Source organism: Lichenostomus cassidix, chromosome 4 (assembly GCF_008360975.1).
Source record: "Lichenostomus cassidix isolate B80296 chromosome 4, HeHo_3.0, whole genome shotgun sequence".
NCBI classification, from domain to species: domain Eukaryota; kingdom Metazoa; phylum Chordata; class Aves; order Passeriformes; family Meliphagidae; genus Lichenostomus; species Lichenostomus cassidix.
In genome coordinates, this window is record NC_139484.1 from 66,917,604 (window position 1) to 66,942,351 (window position 24,748).

The 24,748-nt window shown below is 40.5% G+C and overlaps 1 protein-coding gene across 7 annotated transcripts in view; it reads left to right on the forward strand.

Moving 5' to 3' along the window:
• ACOX3 (acyl-CoA oxidase 3, pristanoyl) overlaps positions 1-24,748 on the forward strand; it is an 82,825-nt gene that overhangs the window by 27,760 nt on the left and 30,317 nt on the right. For 2 of the 7 annotated variants that reach the window (XM_085059716.1, XM_085059717.1), the window contains exon 18: positions 15,076-16,086. The exons of 1 other annotated variant lie outside the window; for it this stretch is intronic. In XM_085059716.1, the coding sequence (XP_084915842.1) occupies positions 15,076-15,198 (123 nt within the window). In that variant the 3' untranslated portion in view covers positions 15,199-16,086. Of the gene's footprint in view, positions 1-2,947; positions 4,028-4,413; positions 7,150-10,906; positions 13,768-15,075; positions 16,087-24,748 lie in introns of those variants that run through there. 4 more of the 7 variants (XM_085059720.1, XM_085059721.1, XM_085059718.1 and 1 more) reach the window with 4 other exon arrangements.

Below are 24,748 nucleotides of genomic sequence, written 5' to 3' on the forward strand. Positions count from 1 at the left end.
GTTTTTGCATTTACTGGAGATAAGCTTTGATGGGAAACTTGTTTTGCCCTAGTTTGCTGTTTTGGGCATCTGTGCACTGGACCAAAAAAAAGGCTGAGAAATTTTTTGATATAGTTACACAAAGCAAGAATTAAGAGCACAAGAATGGCCTTACTGGATTCAGTTCACAGGATGCCCTGTGACTGACAGGGATGCATGGCCAAAGAGAACATTATGAAACAGATGAAATACTGAGGTTTTCTTTCCCTGATGTCTCAGCTGTTGGCAGTTGAAGGGATGTCTCATGCCATAGGTTCTGTTTGTATCTTTCTGTTTAGTAGCATCAGATCAGTGTCTATTCTCCCTTTTTTTCCTCTATTTTCAAATTCAGCTGTCATTTGGCTGTATATCACACCATCATTTCTACAATTTAATTATGAATATTGTGAGAAAATAATTCCTAGTCCCAGTCCATATATATTTACTGTCTTTGGGAACCTTTTCATTCCTCTGACAGACCTTGTTTTCCTCCTCTTTTTATTTTCTGCTTCTGCCATATACTTTCTGAAGTGTGGGTGCAGAATGTGGGTGCACCATGGACTTGGCTACAACAGCTCCTCGTCCCTCCCTGCCTTTTTTTTTTACATACTTCAAGATCTGCATTTTATTCCAAAGTCTCAGTAAACCAAAATTCTTGCTTACTGGCCAAACCTACTCAGCAGGGCCAAGCTGTGGGATAGCTATTCTGTAGAGAGCAGTGCCACAGCACAGTAGTTTGGGTTGGTGTGAATGGACACTGTAGACAATCCCTGGAGCCTGGGGAGCCTGCCAGGATATTTGACAGGAATGCTGAATCAAAGGGACTCCATGGTTTTCAGTATTCCCTGTCACTTCTTGTCTAGGGTTGCCCGTTGTTCCCATGGTGATCAAGCAATACAGAAGGCAGAACAGATGTTTCTGTGCTGACCTAACACAGTGATTACTTTGTTAACACAGTCTTTACAAATGATGCAGGAAAGGCTGGCTTTACCTATCCAGCCCCCTCCTAGAGGGCTGTAATCACCGCTGGAAACTTTGTTTCCATTTCTGTAGGTATTTGAGGATTAAATTAATGCTTGAGGTCATGGGAGCGAAGTTCCAAAGGTAACTCTTCAGAGAAGGAACTTGGTTTGTGGGAATGTTAGGAATATCTGTATTGGCCAAAAGCCCATTTTAACACATTTTGCTGTCTCTAGCAGAAGCTGTGAGCAGGTGCTATAGGCAGAAGTATAAAATCTGGTACAAGTACACAGTGATCTGTTCCTAGAATAGTATCCCCTTTCTAGCAGTCACCTGGAGATTTCTTAGCAGCAGCTGATAAAGCTGACATGTGATGGATTTGGCTGGCTCCTCATTGGCTAGCTCTTAGCTCTTACAAACGCAAGAGGCCACAGAGATTTTTTATTAGATACTAATATTAGGAGTATGATATATGAGACATGCAGATGGGAATCTAAACACTACTGATTTCCTTGTCTACTAAATTTTTTACAAATTCTTGAATCATTGAGAAAATAATTTCAATCAGTGCCATTCAACCCATGCTTTGCAAAATTCAGGAAGGTTTTCTGAACTGCCTGTAAGTCTGTGGCTTTCAACTTGTGTAAATACTTTCGGCTGAAATTTGAAACAGGCTGCCAATCCTGCACTCAAAGAAAATACTTAATAAAGATCCTTGTCTCCTGGCTGTCTATGTTTAATTCTCTATTCATTGCTATCTTTGTAACTTCTAAGAACTAAAGCAAACATTTTAGTAAGAATTGCAGTAAAGAATAGATTATCCAAGTGTAACAAAAAAAATTAATTTAATTCAGGGTAAGTTGTGTTGTGCTGCAGTGGACTGCAGTAAGCCCTGTAAGCCACAGATCATAGCTGGAGCAGAGGAAAAGTTTTAAAAATTTTTATAGGCAGCTTTAAACCCTGAAAAAGAATTCAGATTCTCTGTAAAAGAAACTTCGGTAGTGTCAACATAATTTCTCCATAGACACTTTGACAATCTCAGCCTAAGGGTGTGAAGGTATTCCTGCATTTATTTCAGGATTAATTAAAAATTGTTAGATAATATTTAATCCAAATTAGAATGGAATAAATAGTTAACATTAGCCCATGGAATCACGGTAAAATATTTTTATATTAAATATATTATATTTCAATATTTATTTAAATCATTGCAGCTATATAAGGCCACACCATCTTCTGATGTAGAAAAAAAGCTTTTCACTTTACCTCACTGACTGTTTTTATACTGCATTTATATTTTATTTGACTGTATTCTATCTTACTGCTGAAAACATATTCTTTCTTTCCTGATTTTTCTATAAAGTTATTTAAACTTTCGTTAATTATGAATTGAAAAATATTGCTAAAATCATACTCTTGAGAAATTTGCTTCTTTTTAACTCTCCCACAAAAAATTTGCAAATTGGTAAAATGACAAATTAACTATCTTCTTATGAGAGAGGAATTTCTTATGCTCAACTCAACAGTTCACATCAGGGAGAGAAGCTCTGTTACTTTCCAGAAATGTGTTGAAACAAAGATAACAACAGCCATCCATGAGTGCTTTCAGACACAGTCCTCAGGTTTGGACAGAACAAAGACTAGCTTAATATGATCTTGTTTCCAAATTTCTACCTTTGATAATACAGCTCCTGTAAAGTTGAAAACAAGAAATAATAAAGGTTACTGGTTTCCTGCTCTTATGCCAAGGGTGGTCTAAATGATTTATACAGAAATATGATGCTTACAGTATTTTGAAATTCTGTGTTTTGTTGTTCTGTTTATTCTTGCCTGTATGTATTTATTCACATTTGTTATCTAGAAATTCAATCAAAATCTCATTTCAACCAGTAAGTTAAATAATTTATCTTGCAGAAGTTTTCTTTGTTTCTTCTGTATGCATTAATCCTTTTTTATTATTATTTTGCAGTTATATAAAAATATGTGGGGAGAGATCCTTCAAGGCAACAAAGCTCTGAACAGACCTTCATGGTGGGCAGAATTTTGTATTAATAAACCTGTTATAGGTAGGCTGAAGTCAAGATTGTAAACCAAACAACTTGTAACAGTCTGGATGGGCCTGAGCTGGATACCTCATTTCAAACATCAGGAGGAAATGACCATATGTCAAACACTGAAAATGAAAGAGATTTGCATTGAGAGGTGCCAAGTTTTAAAATAGCTTTGAAATCAAGTCCAACTTGATCTCAGGGATTGTTGATATAATAATGACAAGGGCAAGAGCAACACATCTGCACACTATCCATATTTACTCAATTAAATTTTAAAAAATGAAGATTCATCATGATTGCCGCTTTGCAAAGTTTATATAAAAGAAATTTTCCAATCAGTCTCTTGTCATTATTTTCATATTACAGAAGGTAAATAATTTAAAAACATTTGCCACCAGGGATTAAGAATAATCTGACAAAAGCAAAAAAAATATTTATGACAGGCCAGACAAAACCTGTATCAACTATGATTATAGTGAGAGAATATTTGGGGAGCATCTTCCCCTCTGCTCCCCTGTTCTCAGATTGCAGAGAATCAACCTGGATTGCCTTTCAGAAAAAAAGAAAGGAAGAAGTAAGGAAAAACAATCATTTCAATGTTAACAAAGCCATCCCTGGAGGCATGGGGTGCCTTAGAGAGCTTTCTGGCTGTCAAATTTCTAAGGAACCAAACAGTAAGAAACGTGGCAATATGAAAAGATGGCTCTGATTAGTGGCACACCCTGTGTTGTCTTAGCTCAGAAGTGGGAAGTTGGAAACAATCACAGGCTGTTAGCTTTTAGCTGAAAGGAATGTTCTTTCAGTAAAGATAGCTTCATAAGCCAGACCAAGAGTGCTCCTAAATATTAATAATTTTACCACCACTACTTCAAGGTCAATTAAAAATGATCACCCTCAACACACTTCAGTTAAAAAAAAAATCAAATAAAAAGCCTGAAATTCTTTGTTGTTTATAGTCCCATTGGAAAAATGTATAAAAACTATCTTGTTTAACTTTACCTGTATTTTTTTCTTGAATTTCTTTTTCCTTGCCAGAGATAGAGTCGCCTGTGCTTTTTCTGCCAGTATTATTTCTTCTTTTCTAATGAGTTACCATAATTCAGGATGTCCCAATAGCAGCTCTTTTTCTTGCTATTGAACTATAGGAAAGTTTAACCTTCTTTGCAGAAAGAAAAACAACCCAGCATTAACTTTTTTTGAACTGTTTTGCCTCTTTTAATAAAGTCCAATAGGTGGCATCGTTCTATGGAAAAAAAAGAATAGATCACTACAGCTACACACCTATCATTAGATATTAATGGAGTCAGGGGTCTCATGATTATCTTTAGCAGTTCTTTGCACCAATAGGGAATCCAACAAGTGTCTCCTGCCTGCATTTTTGCAGATCTGAAGGAAACAAGCAGAGCTCCTTATGCCAAGTATCCAGTGTGAATGCCAGGAGCTCTGGCAGTGAAAAACCCAACTGGGAAAGAAATTCCATGCTCTGTGGTCTGCCACTCCATATTGTCTACTATCAGTGCTGATCAGCAGCATTATTTCACTGTCATACATGTGGGTGATTTCACCATCACCTCTGAGCTCTTTGTAAGTGACATGGTCTTTTCTTGCCTCCTTCCTCACAGCTGGGAAAGAGCTGTGTGTAAATCTTGCATATAAATTGTAAGTCTGTATATGAGGCCTTGGTAGCCCAGAAGAAAACACAAAGATATTTGGCATAGAGCTTAAGTCACTTCATCCCCATAAAGGCACAGCAAAACTGTCACAGTAGCACAGACCTGGAGACCTGGTGAACCACAAGGATATTCACCAAACACATGACAGGATAAAGAGAGATGCTGTAAAAATATATCCCTTAGCTGTTCCTGCTAATCTTACTTATTATAACTATTTTGGCAACAGTCAAACTCACTGATAAAAGCTGAACCCCTCTGCTGATAAGGACTGTACAAATTGGCAGGAAAGGGTGCTGCTTGTTCTGAAAACTTCAACTTGAGCAAGCACTGCAGAGACTGCACCAGCAAAAATTATTATGGGCAGGCAAAATGGGATACTCAGTTAAATAGCACAATTATGGACCCTAAATATGAAATGTCATGCAGTCCGCAGTAAATTTAGAGCTTCGTGGGACCCTTGCATTCCTGGTAAAGGGCAGGAGTCACAGACCTGAGCACCAAAGCTGCAGTAAGTAGAAGCACTGCGAGGCCTTGGGGATTTACTCTTTAAAAAATCCTGCACCCCCGGCCAGGGAGTGCTGGTGGCTGCTCACCAAGGCTGTTTGCTAGCTCAGTGCAGGTGTTCAGCAGCTGTCAGGCTTCACATGCTGCAGCAAATGCTGTCAGTCTTTACTCTCACACCCAGTGCTAAGCCATGGTGCAGCAAAGACAGACTTATTCTATGGGCCAGAGCCACTCTGCACTTGACACTATCAAAATTTTTATTTTCAGTATGGATACGTGGATAACTGTAATCAGGTTCTTTAATCAGATGTGACTGAATTTCTGATCTGTATGTAATTAATATTGTAATTAAATGAGAAAAATATCCTTTTCCTCTTTAACTGACAGCCAAAGGTTCCATAGGTCTTCCACATCCAGCTTCTCAGATCAGGAGAGTTTCTAAGTTTGAATTTGCAGAGCTGCAGCATGGAAAGAGAAAGATGTCATGAAATTTGGCATCCAATTATCTACTAAATCATAGGGCTATAATTCAGCAAGCACCACAAGATGTCATTATTATGTGCAGTTTCTTCCTCTTTGTACAATATTAAATAAAAGAGGCCTCTGGCAGAACAGAGAAGTCATTTCCCTCCCACTTCAAATGCCAAATAAACTTGGATGTGTCATTTTATCTTGGTTGGGGAGCTGGGTCAAAGTCAGTCAAATAACTTCAGTCCAAAACAATTTGGCCACAGGAGTATGTCCTTTTGAGCTGCCACGTGAAGGCACCAAAAGTTGAATCCAAGTAGGCCTGAAAGAGCCTTAAAACAGTGTTTCCCCAGTGCCCTGCTTCTTTCCTGGAGAGTGGCAGTTTCCTGCTTTGTGACTGTCAAACCATCTACCTGCCAAGGGTATTCCAAACCAGGTGTTTATTCTATGGTGAGAAACTTCTGCTGATGTGACTCAAAGCAAAAAGATTCTAACAGGAAGAATTAAATTGTTAAAGTGCATTAGAACACTGATGCACCTCATGCACCTCCCTTGCTGATGTGGCAAGATAAATACATTAATATTTCACATCACCATTTTAGGAGTGATAACTTCAGGAGAAATGTTTTGTGGGTCAGGTGGAAGCCCTACCATCCTTTACAGCTGGAGTTCTGTGAATGCAGGTTTCCCAGAGGTGCTTGTTTTCTGCAGGAATAAGTAGACTCATATGCTGCTATTTCTGTCTGAAAGCCTCTTTCCCACTGCAATAAATGATTTATCATGCATTCTGCAGGGTTGCAAGTTCCTCTTCTGTTTGCCTTTGCTCCTATATTTTCTTCACTGATTTAATGTGCTTTCAAACACGAGTGGTGATTCCATGCCAGCCCGTGCTGCCAGCATGAGCAGTCCTTCAGTCCCAGCCGTGTGGACATTACAGAGGCCATCTGTCCTCCGGTAGCACTGCACCTTCACAGGCCACAAGGAGTTTGTTATTCTTAATTCTCATTATGCTGAGAGCAGAGTAAGATCATTTGAACTCGGTTCAATGGCCTGAAGAGCACCATAGGCAAAGGGGAGCTTGCTGCATGAGACATCCATGTGATGGAATAATCTGAGCCACACGATCCAGCCCAGTGCAGGTCAGCTGGATCACAGCAGGCTGCCTGCAGCACTGTCAGGGGCAACAGAAGCAGAAAGCTTCGTTCTTCTCCAAGCAAGTCAAGTCACAGGTTTATGAAATACAAGCAGAGCATTTCACATCAGTTCCTTTCAAGGCAAAGAGGGAGATAAATGCTGAGAACAGCAGTTCTGTTGACTACCTTGCCTTGTTTTTTCTCAAATGTTTGCAGTCATCTGGCTGCATTTGTTCAGCATTCCCACAGCGTGAATCTCTCTTGAATAAATTCAAGTTCCGTCAGGAACTTGTTCACTGTATTTCTTAACTGAATAGACTAGTAAGTGTGTGGCTAGAGAAATTCCCAGTGTATTTCCTGAAGACAATTTACACATTTTTTACATCTTTTGTTTGGGAACTATGGTCAGCTTTAGTATCCAGCATATGCTGAGATTTTCAGCAATCTCCAAAGACCCAGCATCAATGGGCATTAGCTGCCTTCACCTGCCCATGTTCTTCCATCCTCCTGCACAATGCCCTTCCCAGCTCATTTCACTTGTCATCTTGTCTCTACTCAGAGCTTTGCTAAATACTCTTTTTTGCCGAATTATAAAATATCCATTGTTATTCCTCCTTTTAAGCAAAGGATATTTTTAAATTCTATATTCTTGGATAGAAAAATGCCTCAATTCTTATCAGTTTTGTTTAGAAGGGCAGATCCTCCAGCTTATTTGCCACGGAGAGATAACCAGGAGTTAGAAAACAACCTGTGGAAGATCCAGAACCAACATGGATCTGGAGTTTGTCCCATGACTGTCATAGGGGCATAATCCATGATTTCCAGATGTGATCCATAGGCCAGGACAGGTTTCAGGGCACCCAGAGGAAAGCCACCCTAGTGCCAGTGTGCTGTACAGCATACACTGCCCTGGCCTTACCACCTGCACCTTTTTGGGGCAGCCTGTCCACAAGAAATGGGCAGCCATTGCCTGAGAATGAATCTTCTTTTAACTGTAGGATGTGTTCTTTTTGTAAAATGTAAGAATCAAAACACGAATCTGCAGACAGACATAATTTTCTATGGCAAAAATATGAGCTTCAATGACAAAATTGTTTATAAAGAGGCACAAGGAATATTCAACAAGTGGCTCTGCACTGTATTTACATGCTCTTATCACTGGGATGTGATTAAATACTCTCCAATCCCTCAGTAACCCAGGAAGCTGTTAAGCAAAACATACTATGGTAAACACTAAAATCAGCAGATCCATATAACAAAAGATGATGAAGGTTTTATTAGTAAGATTTGACTGGCCTAAGCATGCTCATTTCTCTTACATTTAGGAGTATCAAAGAAATTTCACCAGATTAGAGTTTGCTGTTCTACCAATATTTTAAAAGGAAGAAAAGTGCTGAAGTTAATTCTATGATAAACAAATTAATAGAAAGCCTGAAAAGGGATTCAACTAATAAAATAATTAGCATATAGATATACAAAAAATATCGATTGGAAATTTTACAGAAAATACAGTTTATCAGACAAACCTGATTTCATCCCAGGTATTCTCAAACTGTTTTTGGCATATAGGTCACATGCAACACAGACATTTATGTCTAACACACCATAGTTAGAGTCACATGACACAGGAAAAAAAAAATCAGCATTCTGTCTATCAGCAAACACACTTGAATTGGTTAGGAGCTTCATGACTGAGAGGATCTCAACAAGCTGCCAGTGGAGAAATCATTCTGTGTGCTTTAGGGATGTTGTTAAGCATAATCCTAGACCTGCCACTGCTTATTATTTTCTCAGTGAGCTGGGAATAACTTTAAAATCTCTTCTATTAAAATGTGCAGAATTGGTGGAGTGGTAAATCAAGTGATAACAGGCATAATCTGAAATGCTTAAAAAGTTTAAACCAGACTGGTTTTGCTGACCCAAGTATGCAACAGCTCCTTCAAAAATGGAGGGGTAAAGAGATTTTGTCATTCTAGGTCAGACAGAGCTGAGGGAAGGTGAATGCTTTTGTCTCCACCCTGGCTGATTGCTCTCATTAACAGCTGACCTCCACTAATGCATTTGGGAGAGAATTTAAATTTTTCTAAATGCTACAGGAGTATCACAGGAAGAGTAAGAAAATGAGAGATCATTATAACCTTAATGTGATCAGAAAACTGATAGTGTTAAAATCCTACTCTTAAAAAAGCCACATCCAAATGCCAGCCTGCCTGGAAAATGGAAACTCTATTGTGGATGAGTATTCATCTGTACTTGCAGAAACCATATGCCAAACTCCTGCTTTCCTTACAGGGTACAAACTAACAGAATGGGGCAAAAATATTGAATTCAAAGCCAGAGAAAAGTGTGGTACAATAGGAAACTGAGCCCACTCAATGTTTAGCATGTCAAAGAAGAGCTTAAAATATGAAGCAATTGCAGTATCATAGTCTTCTCCAAAGTAGAGCAAAATGTTGTACATCAAAACAAATATAATTTGTGTCTGATCACTGGGGAGAGATTTAAGGATATGGTTTACTTTGAAGGAAAGTTTGTGCATATACACATTATTTGGGATGACCAAACCAGGGTCTATGGTTCTGTTACATGCTGTACCAAGATCCTTTAAATCAGAACAGATGGTGCCATATGAACTGCCCTCCAAAAACATACTTGTCTGAGTGTCATTAAATAATTTCTAAGCCCACACAAACACTTGGCTTTTTCCATCTAGTTTATCAATGATGAGTGTTTGCAAAGTCCAGAACTGAGCACTGGCTGTGTTTCACTAGTGTGAGGGAGAAGCCAGGAAAAACATATCTCCTGGGGAGTATTCCCAGTTGTAAATTTATTTTTGACACATATAGGATGGAATTGGGTTTCTGTGCTTGTTTTGATCTCTTTACAAATTCTTATTAAAGGGATGTCTTCCAGCTCAGCAGAGCTGCATATCCTGTTCCAGTCCTAAATCTGTGGGTGAGTTGCACAGCCAGAAGTGTGGGGCAGTGGGACAAACACACAAGTGCCTCAGACACTCAGCAAGCTGCGGCCCAGTTCTTTGCTCAATACATAAATATTTGCATGGTTGAGTTATGCTCTACAGCAGATGAAAACCATGGTTTTTTTTTCCCAGCCGTCAGTTGCACTCAGTGCTGTTCATCCAAGGCACAGCCCAGGGGCACAGATCCAGCCAGAGCCACTCTGCTCTGCCTGCTGGGCTCTGATCCCAGGTGGCCCTGTGACAGTGACCAGGTGACCCTTGGCAGGGGGTGCAGGGCTGTCCTGCTGGGCTCTGCTGGAGCAGAAAGAACACGTTTTTAGCCTGCACAGCCCTTTGTGGTTACAGCAAGAGCATGTGCTCAGGGATTTTCCTGCTATATTTTTGGCTCACTTTTTGTTTTGGGTTTCATTTGGGTCTTTTTGATGAGGAGGGAGAATTAAAGAGAATTTTACCTTTCTAATGACCAGGTTGTCTGTTTTGACAATAAGGAAGACAGTAGGCACAGAATTGCTTAGCTGTATTATAATTTCTCCTCCTCAGTGTCCAAATTTCTTGTGTCTTCTCATTATACTTCAGCAGTGAGGACAGTTCAACAGCAAAAGTTGGAACGTTTGTAGTTTTATTTCTGTTGCCAGGCTCCCTGTTCATTGTGGGAGGATTCCATATGCAACCAGATATGATCTTCCTCTGTGTTAAGAAATAGTCCTGGCAGTAAACTGTTTGAGTCATCCTTCTGTTTGCTTGACTTCTCCCATAATAATATTATTCAAAGCTTGATTCACCAGCTAATCTCACAAGACAGGATTTTAGATGTTTAAAGAAAAAAAAATTTCTTTTTTTTTCTTTTTTTTCTTTTCATTTTGACCTAAGAAAGCTCAGAGTCAAAAGGCTCATGCTGTATTTTGCTTCAGTTGGGTAGAGAGCAAAAAACCTCTACAGAAAAGCACATTCCTGAGAAGTTCAATCTGCAGCATTATTGATTGCAGCTTGTTTTAGTGGGGAGGAATATGGTGGCATCACTGTTAGTAGTGAGGCGTGTCTCACCATTTCTCAGAACCATCATGTTACCTCTGAACTACCAGAATGGTTTTCTCATGTGTATTCAAATTCCCATTCCAGGATGAAACCAAGATAAACAATTAGGAGGTCCAATACAAACTCACTCATACATGTTCCCACGTCACAGGAGCTGAGGCAACTCAAGTATCATCTGGTCAAATGCTGTTCTTCAAGACGAGATTAATGGTAACTGTGATAGTCCTGAAATCTCACCTTTTCTTCAATAAAGATCCAATGTTAGATTGTTATTAACACACTGGAACAGGCAGGTAGTGTTGTTTTAGAAATCTAGTATTTTTTCATCCCATGTTTTTGGTAGATTCTTGGTGGAGAGAGGGGGAGAGTTTGTAACTCATGAGAGATGAAATCACAGCCCAGGGCCCACCATCATAAGTGCTGTACACAAATGTTTGCTCACAAATATATCTCAGAAACACTGGAATTTAAAGAGAAGACGAGAAATTATGCACTTTAAACAAATCAATATGTCAGTACTGGGTAGCACTGTGTGCAGGAATCTCAATGCTCCATTTGCCAATTTTAGCCAAAATTTTCTGAGGCCTTCCTAATTTGGAAAAGAAGCTTACACGAAAAATTGTAGTCAGTACTCTGCCTACAAAGTGGCATCATGGAGGCTGGAGTAAATATCCTATCAGTAAATAAAAGATTTCAAAATTAGGATTAAACTATGATGAGTTTTGAGAGTGAAGACCAAGAATTTACACTTAGTGTAGAAATGAAGTCAGTGGAGAGACAAGGAAAGCAAGGGACAGTGCCAAGTCCTGTGCTAAGAGAAAGTGCAAATATTGCCTTGCATTTGGCATGGAAGTGATAAGGACAGAAGTGCATTTTCCAAGGACACAGGGAAGGAAATAACAGGCACATACTTCTGTAAGTACATTTTACTGTTTGAGAGGGAAGTCAATAGTTTTTACAGAGAACTCAAAGGAGTTTTAAAGCTTAGAGATGGTTTGGACATAGGAACAAGTCTGGCTGATGGTGAGCTTTCATCCACACTGGAAGTGTCTCCTTAAACCACTGCTTTAAGTAATTACATCTGCTGAAATTTTTGTTCAGTTATTTTTTGCATCCGTATGTATCTAGGCAACACCTGGAATAATATTATGTTCTAAAAACTTCTAAAATCCAGTGGTTCACTGCAACATGTTGCAACATTTCCATATGCAGACCTCATACACCCACAGACACATGCTTATTTACAAAACACAACTCATTCTTGTGTGTTCAGAAGCAAAAATAAACAATTTTAAGCACACTTATTCAAATCATTCTCTTTCTGGTTGCTACTTCTTTCTGTCAGAATTCAGCCAGAAATTAATGTCTAAAGCCAGGTTAGCATGTATGTTGTTTTAACAGAGTCATAACATTATCACAGTAATCATCTCCTTATGAAAGTGTTATGAATGGCAAAGAGAAAATAAGGAGCTATTTGTAATATGGTATACTAATTAGAATCATAATAAAAGTTAATAAGATCATTATATCAAGAGTTACAGTATAATGTAGGACAGGGAATTCTCTTATTACATTCAAGAATTACAGCAGAACTGTGAGCATACTTTACATTTTAAATTCATATAAAAATAATTTGATAAATCTAATTTGTCTAATGAAGTTGCAGTTATATTTTTGAGTCACATAGGGGAATTGCTATTATTTTAACAAATGCGTCTTACAGAAGATATTACCATTTTAATCACCTCAAGATGTTTAGAGACATTTCCTCTTAATTAAAAATCAGAGGACCTAATGGCAGTGGTATGCCTAAGAGCCCAGGGAAATCATTTGTTGATCTGTGGTTGCTATGAGGCTATTCAGAGCTATAGATTGTCTGTGGATTAACATATAGCAATGTAAACTATAAATGGTTTGAAAAGCTTGATGGTTTCATGCAAACTCCATTTCAATGTATACACCCACTCTGATTAGTGAAGCAATGTGTTTTAAATTATTTCATTGTGCTGTTTGCACACTTCAAAGGCAAACTCTCTAAACCTTCCTCGAATTTGTGCACCTATCCAAACTCCTCCATGTCTCATGCAGGTTTTGGTGTGTGTCTGTGGCACAAAGAGTAAATCAGGGATTAAACCACACCAAAAAAAACCCCAAAAAACCAAAAAAACCCAGAACCAATAGTGAATAGTCTCCAGTTAGCAGTGGTCTCTGAGACAAAGGGTTTCAGCTCATGAAGCTGAAAGAAGCTGTGGCAGGCAGTGCCCTGTGCAGGGGTGTGCACTGGCTGATCCTGTGCCACAGGAACCTGTGGTGACAGCTTCATCAAAGTGTCCCCTAACTGAGCCAAAGCATAGAAAAGGCCATGCTGGTGAGTCACCCAGACTTACAGTTCAGGATCTTATTTCCTCATCTTGAAATGTCATGAGGTGTCAGAGTAAAACTGGTTAATTCTGTCAAAGATCACAGGTCTGGGTCAAACCTGAGCAGTATTTTGCAAGAGTCACAGGGGAGCACTGTGGGCTAGCCTGGCCCCAAGCCTCAGTGCAAGGCACAGCCTGAGCCCAGCGCCCTGACCCTGTGGTTTGACAGCACCTGCCCATCCCCAGCAGTGCAGACAAGCAGAGCATCTGCAGAGGCTCAGGCTGAAACATCTGCATGTCACTCCACAAACACAGCTTACCATGTGCTATTGAATTGCCAAGACAGCCTGTGATTCAAGAGCAGGACTTCCGATGGAAGCAGAGGAAGAGTGTATGTGAAAAAACTTTTTATTTACAGCACAGTGTGACCAGAAGCAGATTTATAATTGCATTAAATTGTTTACACAGCAAAGTAACAACTGATGCAGCTGTTTCCTCCTCCCACTTGTCAAAGTCTGTTTTTTCCCTTTTGCTATTTCAACATTTTGGTTATTTTGATGAAATACATTTTACCATATTGCTTTACTGCCTTCTTGTTTTGCCTCATTATTTGAAGATACTGTGCTAAACTGCCCCATGATTTAAAAATACTTAAGTCCCAAGTATAGATAAATTGGTTTGTGTACCGTTACATCTTCCACAACAGTGAGAGAAACAGGGATTTATAGACAGAATTTGTCCTTTTCAGGAAGCTCTGCAGAACAAGGAAGAAAGCTCTGTTTAGAGCTGCCACTTTGCAAAACTAAGTAATGTCCTCCAACAACATTATACCAGAGGCTCCATAGGATGAAGCAAAGTCTTGCCTGGCCTATCTCCTCTCTTGAAAATATTCCTATCTCCAAGAAACAACATCTCAGAAAGCACCATCCATCTCTTGCCAGCTGGCATTTTTGACTCAGTAGAGGAGCCAGAAGACAGACACAAAGGCTGAAAATCAAGATTTTTGATTTCTGTGCAATTTAGGTCAAATTTGAGCAAACCGTGGGTTTGTTTCTTTTTTAATTTCCCACAAATAATTCCACAGAAAATCAGCTTCAGAAACAGTGCTACATGCTGTTCCAGAAACTATATTCCAGCATCCTCTTACTCCTTTGAAACTGCCTTACTGTTGTGTTACAGAATCTCAAAGGTTTTTGATCTATGTGAAATGTGGACATGAGAGAATATCTCTCAGCCCCTTTTTTCTCTCTTCCCTACATCATTTGTATACTCCCACTTTTCTGTAAACTCATCTCCCTGTCCTACAGAATGTAGAGGGCAGGATCATATCCATCACTGCCAGTGGTCCATACTGGTGGGCCACAGCCCCATGCAGCTTGGCTTTAGTCTTTCTGTCAGCAAGGTTTCTTCTGTGTAACCTTAACCCACCCTGTCACTCCTCCCTCCAGCCCTTTAAATTCCCAACACGAGGCATCTGCATGCAAAGTCACATAATGAGGTGGCCCTGTGGCAGCACTAGGGCCTCAGAGCAGGTGACAAGGTCCCATCTATGAGCCTGCCTGGTCACAGGGGAAAAGAAATACTGGTTCATGGAAGGAGGTCACAGAAGATATGCAGTGCTGCACTGAGGTTGTCTGAGATGCACTGACCAGGACATGGATTTCTCTGAGTGAGTGAGTCAGCCTGGATTCCTGTACTGAACCTGTACTCCATTTCAGGCTTTCTCATGTCTGACCTATATGAAACAGAAAATCAAGCCATTCAGCCACCATTTGGTTAACAGATGCCACAAAAACATTGGGAGGTAGGTAGCCATGGCTTTTCAGCTACTAGCCCCAAGACCTGAGTATGTGACAGCAAGTACAAAACTTTACATCTTGCTTTGTTTTCCAGCAAAACAAATCCTCTCTTCAAGCTGATGTGATGCTTTCAACCTCTCTGTGCCTCCAAGCCAAGCCCAGGGTGCTCACAGCTCCCACAGCACTCTACCTGTTTCCCCTATTCTCCTCCCCATAAACACTGATGTGTGACATTCACTCTGTCCTTGTGCCACACAGACAAATTAACATACTGAAAATCCTCCTGTGACTCAAGTGCATTTACAGCCTTAGGCAACTTGTTTTGCCATCCTGGCTCTGGGGTTTTGGCAGTGGAACAATTTATATTGCAAAGGAGTGCCATTGTCCCCTTGAGTCGGAGGTATGAGATGGCCTGTGCCCTTCTCCCCTGCCTGGCAGGTGAGCATTGAGCTGTCTGGAGGTTAACTCTTCCCTGTGCACTGTGTTTGACACAGTTTCCCCAAAAAGCCAAAGATAACAGTGCCATCATCCCATACACATAAATAAACAATAAAGCAATCCATGAAGAAGCCATTGCCACTTTTCTTTCTACTTCCACCCACTGTGAGCAGCTAGTCAAGGAAGGACCTCCTGAATGTCCCTCTGCAAGCCCTGAGCAACCCTTATCATGTTACAGATCTTCCTCCTCTTAGAAGTTCTACAGGCACATTGAGCTAAATCATGTACATGCCTTTGAAAAATCTAGGCACTCACAAGTTAGATGTCTGTACTGAATGGCATTGGGAGCATTACTATCACAAGAGGGGTTTTTCAGAACCTTAAAGGAGCTGATGACTTGGGCTAAGAGTATATAAATTGATAGTTTCTATGGCAAGATGCTTTTTTATCCAAGATAAAGGTCAAGCACATCTGGAAGATATAATAGCTGCGTCCTATAGAGACTACATCAACTATCTTGCTGCCAAAATCTACTATAAACAGGCACAAAGGGCCAATCTGCTGATTTTCCCAGCTGTCACTGGTTTATTTAAGGGGCTAAGTCAGTTTTCAATTATTGTTCTGTTAAGAAAAAATGAAATCTATTGTGTAAGCTCTGTGTCAAATTACCACTGCTGCATGCTATGATTCATTGAGTTTTGAAAAGTTCAGTTTCTGTTCTACTTATCTTCTTGGACTATACAGAATTATTACATGGTCCCTAAAATTTTTTAGCCATTTCTCACAACAAGAAAAGCTTCTTTCCTTGAAATAATTATAGCAAGAAATCTGCTTTGATTGGGACAAACATTTGCTGTGCCAATTTAAAGGTTTATTGGTTTAAACGCACCGATATTAATTTTTACTTTATTTTTGAAGTGCTAAATTAACTCACTCTAATCACATTACTCAAAGCTGCATGGCATAACTATGGGTGGGAAACTGCAAGAGCACAGGCATTAGCAGGTGTGTGTATTGTGAACAAGAGAGGTGCAGGGCTGGGTGACAGGAGGCATCCTGCAGACAGGAGCATCTAAAATCTTGCTCCTCTCTGCAGCCACTGACTCCAGTTCAGGATGGTGATGAACAGCCAGGAGAGTTCAGAGCCCTGCTCGGTGGGTAAGGCTGAGCCTTCATTACCATGCTGCCAGTGACGCCTAAAGCAGCCTAACTGAAACAGGGGCCAAGGCAAATTAGGAGTACAAAAAGCGGACAAATTTGTTCGAGGTCTTCAAGCAAAGTTCCCTCTTATGGACCTACACCCAAAATGGATGCTGGGTCACAAGCCCTTATGAAGACCTTTTATAAGTTTTGTCTTATTAGGATATTGGTCCCTGATTCTCCAATCACACCCTCAGGTGATGATGTTAACCACCCCAGCCCTGCTCTCCCCATTTCACTGTTGTTTACATATTTTCAGGCCCTAGGGCAATGAATGTGTCCTTGAATGCCTATTGAGAGAGCTTTGTTTTGGCTAAAGGTGCTGGGAACAGAGGTTTTTAGCACTTTGTAAGAAGCACAGAACTACACCAAGTTACAGATTCATGAAGAGCAAAAAACCAGAAATTATTGAGGCATCATTAGCAAGGAGGTGACTCATTCAGAGAAGGCAAGCACAGCACCCAGCTCCCTCCTTAGCATGACCTGCACTCCCCAGGGGAGATCCTTCACCACTTCTTTCTGACTGCAGCACCTTGAAACCAGCCTGGAGGCATCCCAAGGTGTCAGGAGCAAAGCTAGAGCTCAGCAGTAGGAGTTTAGACTTGGTACATGGGCTCCAGTTCCTTCTGTGCTCCACAAGGCCCTCAGCACACAGCCTTCTGTGCTGTCCTTGGCTGAAGCTGAGGAGCAGTGTGGCCAACTGCACAAGTGTGACACATCCTCAGGGACCAGGGCTGCTGACCAGGACCTCCACCAGCCACTGCAAGTGAAAGTGCTCTCAGGTTATATTCACCACGCTGGATACTTTCTGTGTCGAATAGAAAGGTTTATTCTCAGTCTGATATTGATTCGTCCATTTCATTAATCACCATTATCACTGCTTGAGAGCTTAAAAATTAGCAAGGAGGTATCAAATGCAGAGATGTGCTAGAATGGCTGGACTTGTAGAAGCTGGTTTGAATGGAAAGGCAGGAGGTGAAGCATCAGAGGTTGGTTTTTGTCTTTATTCCTGGAATCAGAGCAAGTGAGAAACTGCCATTGCAATTATTTCTTTTGCACAAGCAATTTTATTATTTAGAGAGTTAAAGTAAATAAATAGAGATAAAGAAGTTGAGAAATGAAGAGTCAAATAAACTATTACTTGTAATTTATTCTACTAATTAAATGAAGAGATAACTAATTAAATGAAGAGATAACAAATAAACTAATTAAATTTAACTAATTAAATGAAGAGATTTGGCGATAAAGCTACACCACAGAAAGTTTGTTAGAGATTTCTGCTAGGGATTTACACCACTTGACTATGCAGCAGCTGTCTTCAAACTTACTTGCTCATGGTCTCACCTAAATTTTAGACTGCTGTCTCCTTAATTTAGGCCTTAATGGACTTTTCTTTATCCCCAAACATAATTGCTTGACCAGCCTTGTAGATAAAAAGAAAGCATGAAGACACTATCTGTATATATATCTATATATATGTGTGTGTGTGTGTAAGAAACAAGCTTTCGACCAAGTACTGGTCAACAGCTCTCTAGTTTTTGGCTATACTTGCTAAAGCAGGACAAATTGGACATGTACAGTATGTTTATAAAAATCTTTTTCTGCTCTTATCCTTTTTTCCAGACTGGGTCAAGTTAAATGTTTGGGAAAAAGATGATTCAGCTCCTTTATTTACATGGAGCTTTTGTAGATCACCAGAGGTGGAGGACAATTAAATGCTTGTCGTGTGAGGTAATTCATGAAGGATGATTTGTTTTCCTGGGAACCCTGTGTTATTAGAGGTGATAAGGTCTGGAGAAGTTCCAGGACAAAGGGGGAGAATGCTCCAGCATTTAACAGGAGAGGATCTGATGAGTCAGCACTTCTGAGACAACAGCAAACCCAGACCACAGCCAGGGTGTTGACTGGGACCTGTTTGAGCAGCAGGTGCACATTAGTCAGCATCTACCAGGAATTTTCACAAATGCAGTCCCAATGTGCTTATCTGGGCACAACCCCAGCTATTGAAAAACTTGAAAATTCTGATTATGGCACGGGAACTTGTAGGTCTTCCTCAAATACAAGTCGGGGAGGGTGGAAGGAAAACTTGGGCTCAGTCTGCAAGCTGGACATTGGCCAAAGGGTGTTGGACACACTGGGGTGGAGAGAGACATGTAGGAGAAATGGAGGATTTGATCTCGGATTTTTGCTCTGTAGATAAGTATCTGTGTGAGAAAATAACAATCTTTGATACTTCATCGAGAGATGAGCTGAGCAGGCCCCCACCTAGACTTACATTCAGCAGGGGATTTGTGTCTGAACCAGACTCTCCTGGCCTCAGATATCTACTGAATGGTACAGCTGTGGTGATCATCCAGAATGCCTGTATAACCACTGAACAGAAACAGGCACTTGCAGGGTGCAGTTCAGAACAGCTATTTCAGAGTTCTGTGGTGCTGTGAGTTGACCCACATTTTCTGCAGACAATAAAAAGTTGTATATTTCCAGACTGGAATATTGGGTAGGGCACATGCTTGTAGGTCATATAACCCCAGATCTGCTGCACTTGCACCCAGGCAGCTCTGGTGAGATCCAGAAAGAGCCTTTGAGTATCTACACACAGCCTCTGCCATTTCCAGCCATCACAGGGAAAAGGAACAGTATCCCACTGAGGGGGTGATGGTCCCTCTTCTCCTGAAGCATAGAAAGAGTATGACCATGAGTAAGAGAGAGAGAAAGAGCATGAGAGCCATAACATTTCAGACTAGGTAACTTTTTGTGTCTCCAGAAATGAAACTTTAGCCAACCAAGATTGTTTGGATGGAGAATATTTATTAAGTCCTACACTGGATATTAGACACATCAGTCAAACTGCAAGTTCTGTAGGAAACATCCTGTTTATCCAGAGTCTAACACAAGAGGAATGAAGCAACACCATTCCTCCTTAAGTGATGTTAGAGACGAAAGTGAGGAAGGAACACAGAGTGTACCTGCCAGGGGAAAGTGCCTCAGCAGACTCCAAGTTAAGCCTCTGCTGGTAAATTAAGCAGGTTCAAAAAGGCTGTCAGGCACTCAGGGCAGCTGGCACAGGGCAAGCCCTGTCTGCCACAGAACTCCCCTCTGCTCCAGGACAGGGCAGCAGCATGATGACATCACCATGGGGAATGGCCCTGGGAGCTGCAGCATGAGCTGGCTGTCCCTGTCACCCCAGCCCAGCCACTGCTCTGGCAGCTCAGCTCTGCTCAGCTGGGAGCTGTGCCCAGCATTGCCTCATTATTTGTAGAAATTTAACTGGTAGGTGAAAATAGGCGAGGAAAATTCAGGAAGAATAACAATTAAAATCATGCTTTGACCTTTCCCTTAGACAGCAACAAAAAGGAGATTTAAGCAGGAATTTTCAAAAATTTAGCAATCTAGGGCCTACTGGTTTATTCTTTGGAAGTGCTGTAAAGGTAAATCTCTAATCCACAGAAATGCTCTTGAATTCACTGGGGTCATCAGAGATGGCAAAAGGTAAGGGGATTGTCTATAATGGAGTGCAAAGGTGCCTTAGTTTCAGAGCTGGAAAAATATCCAGTTCTCCAGATGGAGAGTGAATTGAAAAACATTCTTTGTTTATATTTATTTATTCAATTTCATGGTGTCCTTGGTTGCCCAGAGGAGCTACTGAGAGTAATTTCTACTGTGCAGTTGGTTAGAGTTAGGTTACACACACTTTTAGAAATTCAGCTGTCTGCCACTAATGAATTGTTCAGTGTAGCTTGAGGGTAGTGATGCAATTAGCAAAAGTAAGCCAAATCTGTCCCAGGTGAAACTCTACTGATGTCAGTGGCTTTATTTGGGATGATGTGCTTATTCCAGTGTGTGTAGGGACAGTATGCAGAAAGAAGAGTCTTGAAAAAGAGCTTATATGGATTTCATTTGTCTTTTCTGATACTTATCCTGCATCACACTGAATAAAATGTCAAAACACAACATTTGCATTGACGCAGCAATGCATTTCTGTGGGCTGACTCATGGGATCAGGGCATTAATGCAGAAACCTGATCCAGTGGGTGACATCCCTGCCCATGGTGAGTGAGCTGGGACAAGATGATCCTTAAGGTCCCTTCCAAGCCAAACCATTCTATGATTCTGTGATTCCAAGTTCAGTAATTATTTTATATTTTTAATAGTGTCCTTTAAAATTCTACCCATAAGCATGTAAAATAATGGTCTTCCCATCCCGTGATGACATGCTATTTTTTTGAACTTGTAAAAGTAAAATAAGTACTTAAAGTCTTCATCCCTGGTTGTTCAGGAATGAATTTACTTCAGAGGAGACCATAGCAAGTGCAAAGCAGACAAAAAGAAGGGTGAATTTTGCCTTCACTTCCCTCCTGAACAGGGCACTGTGAAACACAAAATAATAAGCTTTCCTAGGCCAAAAGGCTTTTAAAGTCTGTTCCATCCATTAAAGATATATAGTATTGCAATGAAGTTACCATGACTTCATGACTGCTGCCCCAATAACTAAGGAAGGAAATAAACATCCGAACTGAAAGCACAAACCAGCTATTTCACCCAGGTTGCACAGGAAGTCTGTGTCAGAGCTTCCAAATCATTCTGATTCAGGGTTGCTCAATTATTTTTTCTGGACTTTGCTGGAAAGTTGTATTACTGTCCCCTTGGTAGAAAGCAAAGCCTTGATGCAGGTCTGCCTGGCCAGAAAGCCTCTCCAAGCTGCATGAAGCATTGGCCTGCATTAGCATGGGAGACATCAACATCTGTGACTGACAAAATCCAAGTGAATCAAGTTCCTGGTCAAGATTTTGTCCAGAAATCATCAGGCCTGGCTGGTGTCTGAAATAAAGAGCCATCCTCCCTCTGATTGCTTTCTAAACATTGAGGGCAATTTTAGGATGAGCAGGATAGTCCTCTGGATACTAATGTAAGGAGTACAACCTACAGTCCTCAGTTTTATTATCTCTGAAAAAAATGTTTTTTTAATGGATCTGCTTAAGTGTGACCTCTTGAATGATCTCTGCTAGTGGGTTATAGCAACAGCTCCCCAGCTGTGCTGTTATTCATAAGTAACCATAGAAATTAAAGTGCTGCCAAGTATGTGCTCTTTGTTTTTTTCTGAAGGGCTGAAAGATGAGGCAGTGATGTCTCTGCCCCTCCTGACTTAATTCTGAACTCACCCCCTGGCAGACCTGATGGAGAGGTGAAGATGAGACTTGCTGTTATTGGAAAGCTCTGTCATCAGGGAGCTCAGTCAAAAATGCCACTTCTGCCACTGGGATGCTGGTGCATTTCAAAAGGCCTGCAGCTAGAAATAGGATGTGGTGGGAAGTTATATCCTGTTATTCAGTAATTGCTGGTTTTAATGAAAAATATTTTTTGTTTATTTCTATTGAGATTGAACTGAAGTAGAGTTGATATCTTTAGCCAAATAATTTGTTTTGGAAAGAAAAGGTTGTAAAAAATTTATTCTACAGAGACATTTTCAAATTATTTATTGGTCCACATTGATCTCTAAGTTTCTCTGAGTAATTCTGTACTTAGAATAGTGTTCTCTGACTCTGAACTGGCATCCAGGCTTTTTCAATATCCACTAGAGCGGCACATTTCCAGTGGGCAGTACTATTACTCTGTCATGATGGGATGATTCCTCTTTCTCCCCAGTCTTAGAGGGAGACGATTAACTGAGACCCAAATATTACCTTATAGGCAGCTACAGTTAGGTGAGAGGACTACCATGATGTTTTACTGCCTATTTACTGGGCAATTTAAGGACTAAGAAACTTTGGTGTTTTGCTTTTTGTTACCCTGGTTTTTTTTTTTGCCACAAACTGCTCACAACAGCCAGGTATGCAAGGGCAATGACAACCCAATGTGCTTTTGCTTTTTATTGACTAGGCAACATCTGCCCTTCAGAAAAGAAAACTGCTTCCCACTTGCCCAGGAGAATTTAGAGAACATCCACAATGCCTGGGGAAGTGTGGTGCAGTGATCTCTGTGGGAGCTTTTCAAGGGGGAAATCATGGGAGAAGACTTTCTATCTTAGCATGGCAGCAATTAATAGTGCACACCTGACTCAGGTGTCTCTGAGCTCTTCTGGCTTGGGATGAGTGCTGGAGGAAGTAACTCATGTATGTCTACAACAAGAGTGAAAGCACAGCTACCTTGGACTCGTTAATCAAAATTGAACAAAAATAATAGATTTGGAAAAAATGTATTATTTCCCTCTATCACCCTTTGAGGGTTCACTACTTCCCAGTTTGTTTTCTTCATAGGAACTTTGTCTAAGGGGAAAAAAGGTGATTTTAAAATTTGACTTGTACTTGCCAGATAGCCCATGCTGATGTGTACCAGTAATGCTGGTTCACCAAAATGCTTGCAGTCTGAAAAAAAAAAATCAAAGCACATCATGTTGGTTCAAATAAAAAAATCCTACAAACACCATAAAAACAAAACTGCCAGTTCCACAGTCCAAATGAAATTGGAAGTCTATATTTAGCTTCTACTATTTCTGTTTCAATTATAAAACATTTCTTGTTAAATACACACCATCATCTCAAATGCTCCACTCAGTGTAGTTACTTGGATCCCCATAATTCATCTCTATTTTTAGTTTGCTCACAGATAGAGGAATGGCAAAGGACAGCAAGTAAATGATTCAGGCTGGTGTTTTGACAGGACCCTCACAGCTGCTGTGCTAGAAATTGCTCTGGAAAAAATCCAAACTTACCCAACTCCTGTTAAACAACTTCTCTTACAAAAGCAAATGCCAGATTTTAAGCAACCCTTTCCCTGCTTTTGGGAAAGGTAGAAGAAAAGGGTACATGAATCCTTGATAGAGCAGAAGGAGTTGGTTTTCTAAGTGGGCAAATGACAGTAAAATGTTGCTTTGTGGCCATGGAGGGGAGAGTGAAAAGGATCACACCTTGAAAGAGAGAAATGTTTAATTTAAATGCCAGGCCTGGATGTTACTATGGGTATTAGGCTGTTGGAATTTTTTATCCTGACTATTTGGGTTTTCTTGAAAGATTTGCAATTCCCTAATTGCACATTAGAAACAAAAGCATTTCCATCTTCTAATAAGCTCTAAATTTCTCTCCAGAATCCCTTCAAAATATTCAGGGTATGTTGCATGTGCCCTACTGCCTGCCACAGAGCATTTCAAATTTGCTACAGAGCCTGGATTCAGGAAGTGAAACGGGGAGGGGAAATGCAGAAATGGGAATCACATGATTACCACTTGTAAATAACAGTGGGCTGAAAAATAGAGGGGTTTATTTTATTTTAGATAGAAAAATCCACATTTTTAGCAGGTTGTAGAAAAAGAAATCGAATTGATGCAAAATCTGGATGGACAGTGGAGGACTGGGGCCAGGCTATCTGCTTTCCCTCAGGCTTATGCCAAGGTGTAAGGGGTCAGGTCTCAGCAAACCCACTGGACACTTTTAGGGCAATATCTTTGCTTTACCTCTCTGTCACATGCATGGTGCTTTTCCAAGCTCAGGGGGAGTTAGACTTAGCCAGCACCAATTTGGCTGAATGAGAATTGGCTTAGCTGCCTGGTATAATTAACTGGGCTCTCATAGGAGGAAGTCAGGAAAAAAGGAAAATTTAAACTGGAATACAATTTCTACCACTTGAACGAAGCAGGATATGAAGCTGTGCCATAAGGAGAGAGGCTGTTTCTTGTATCCAAAGCCTTTCAGAACTGGACCACACAAAACCCTAAGTACTTCTCCCAGGAGCAATCATCTACTGGTGGGAAGATGGAAGGGATGAGGTAACATGAGATAGATATTAAGGGACAAGGAGGGAGGTATATATCCCCAATAGAGAGAAAGAGGCAGGCAGAAGGGTTAAAGGCTAACTCCAAAAAGTCAGCCATAATTGGCTAGTAATCTAAGTTTTTAAGTGTGATGTGGAAAACTCTCATTCAGCTGCTGTTAATCCTGGAAGCAGCTAAGTCTTACTGGTAGCTCACTTTCCCTGTAAAACCTCCCACTTGCACATCCATGCTTGCCTCAACACAACAGCATGAGGCAAAGCCCAGCCAGGAGCCCTCTTAGGCTGCAGGAATAATTGAAAATCCCCAAACAAACAAAAAAAAAGAAAAAAATGAAAAAAAAAGAGAAAACCACCCCATTTTT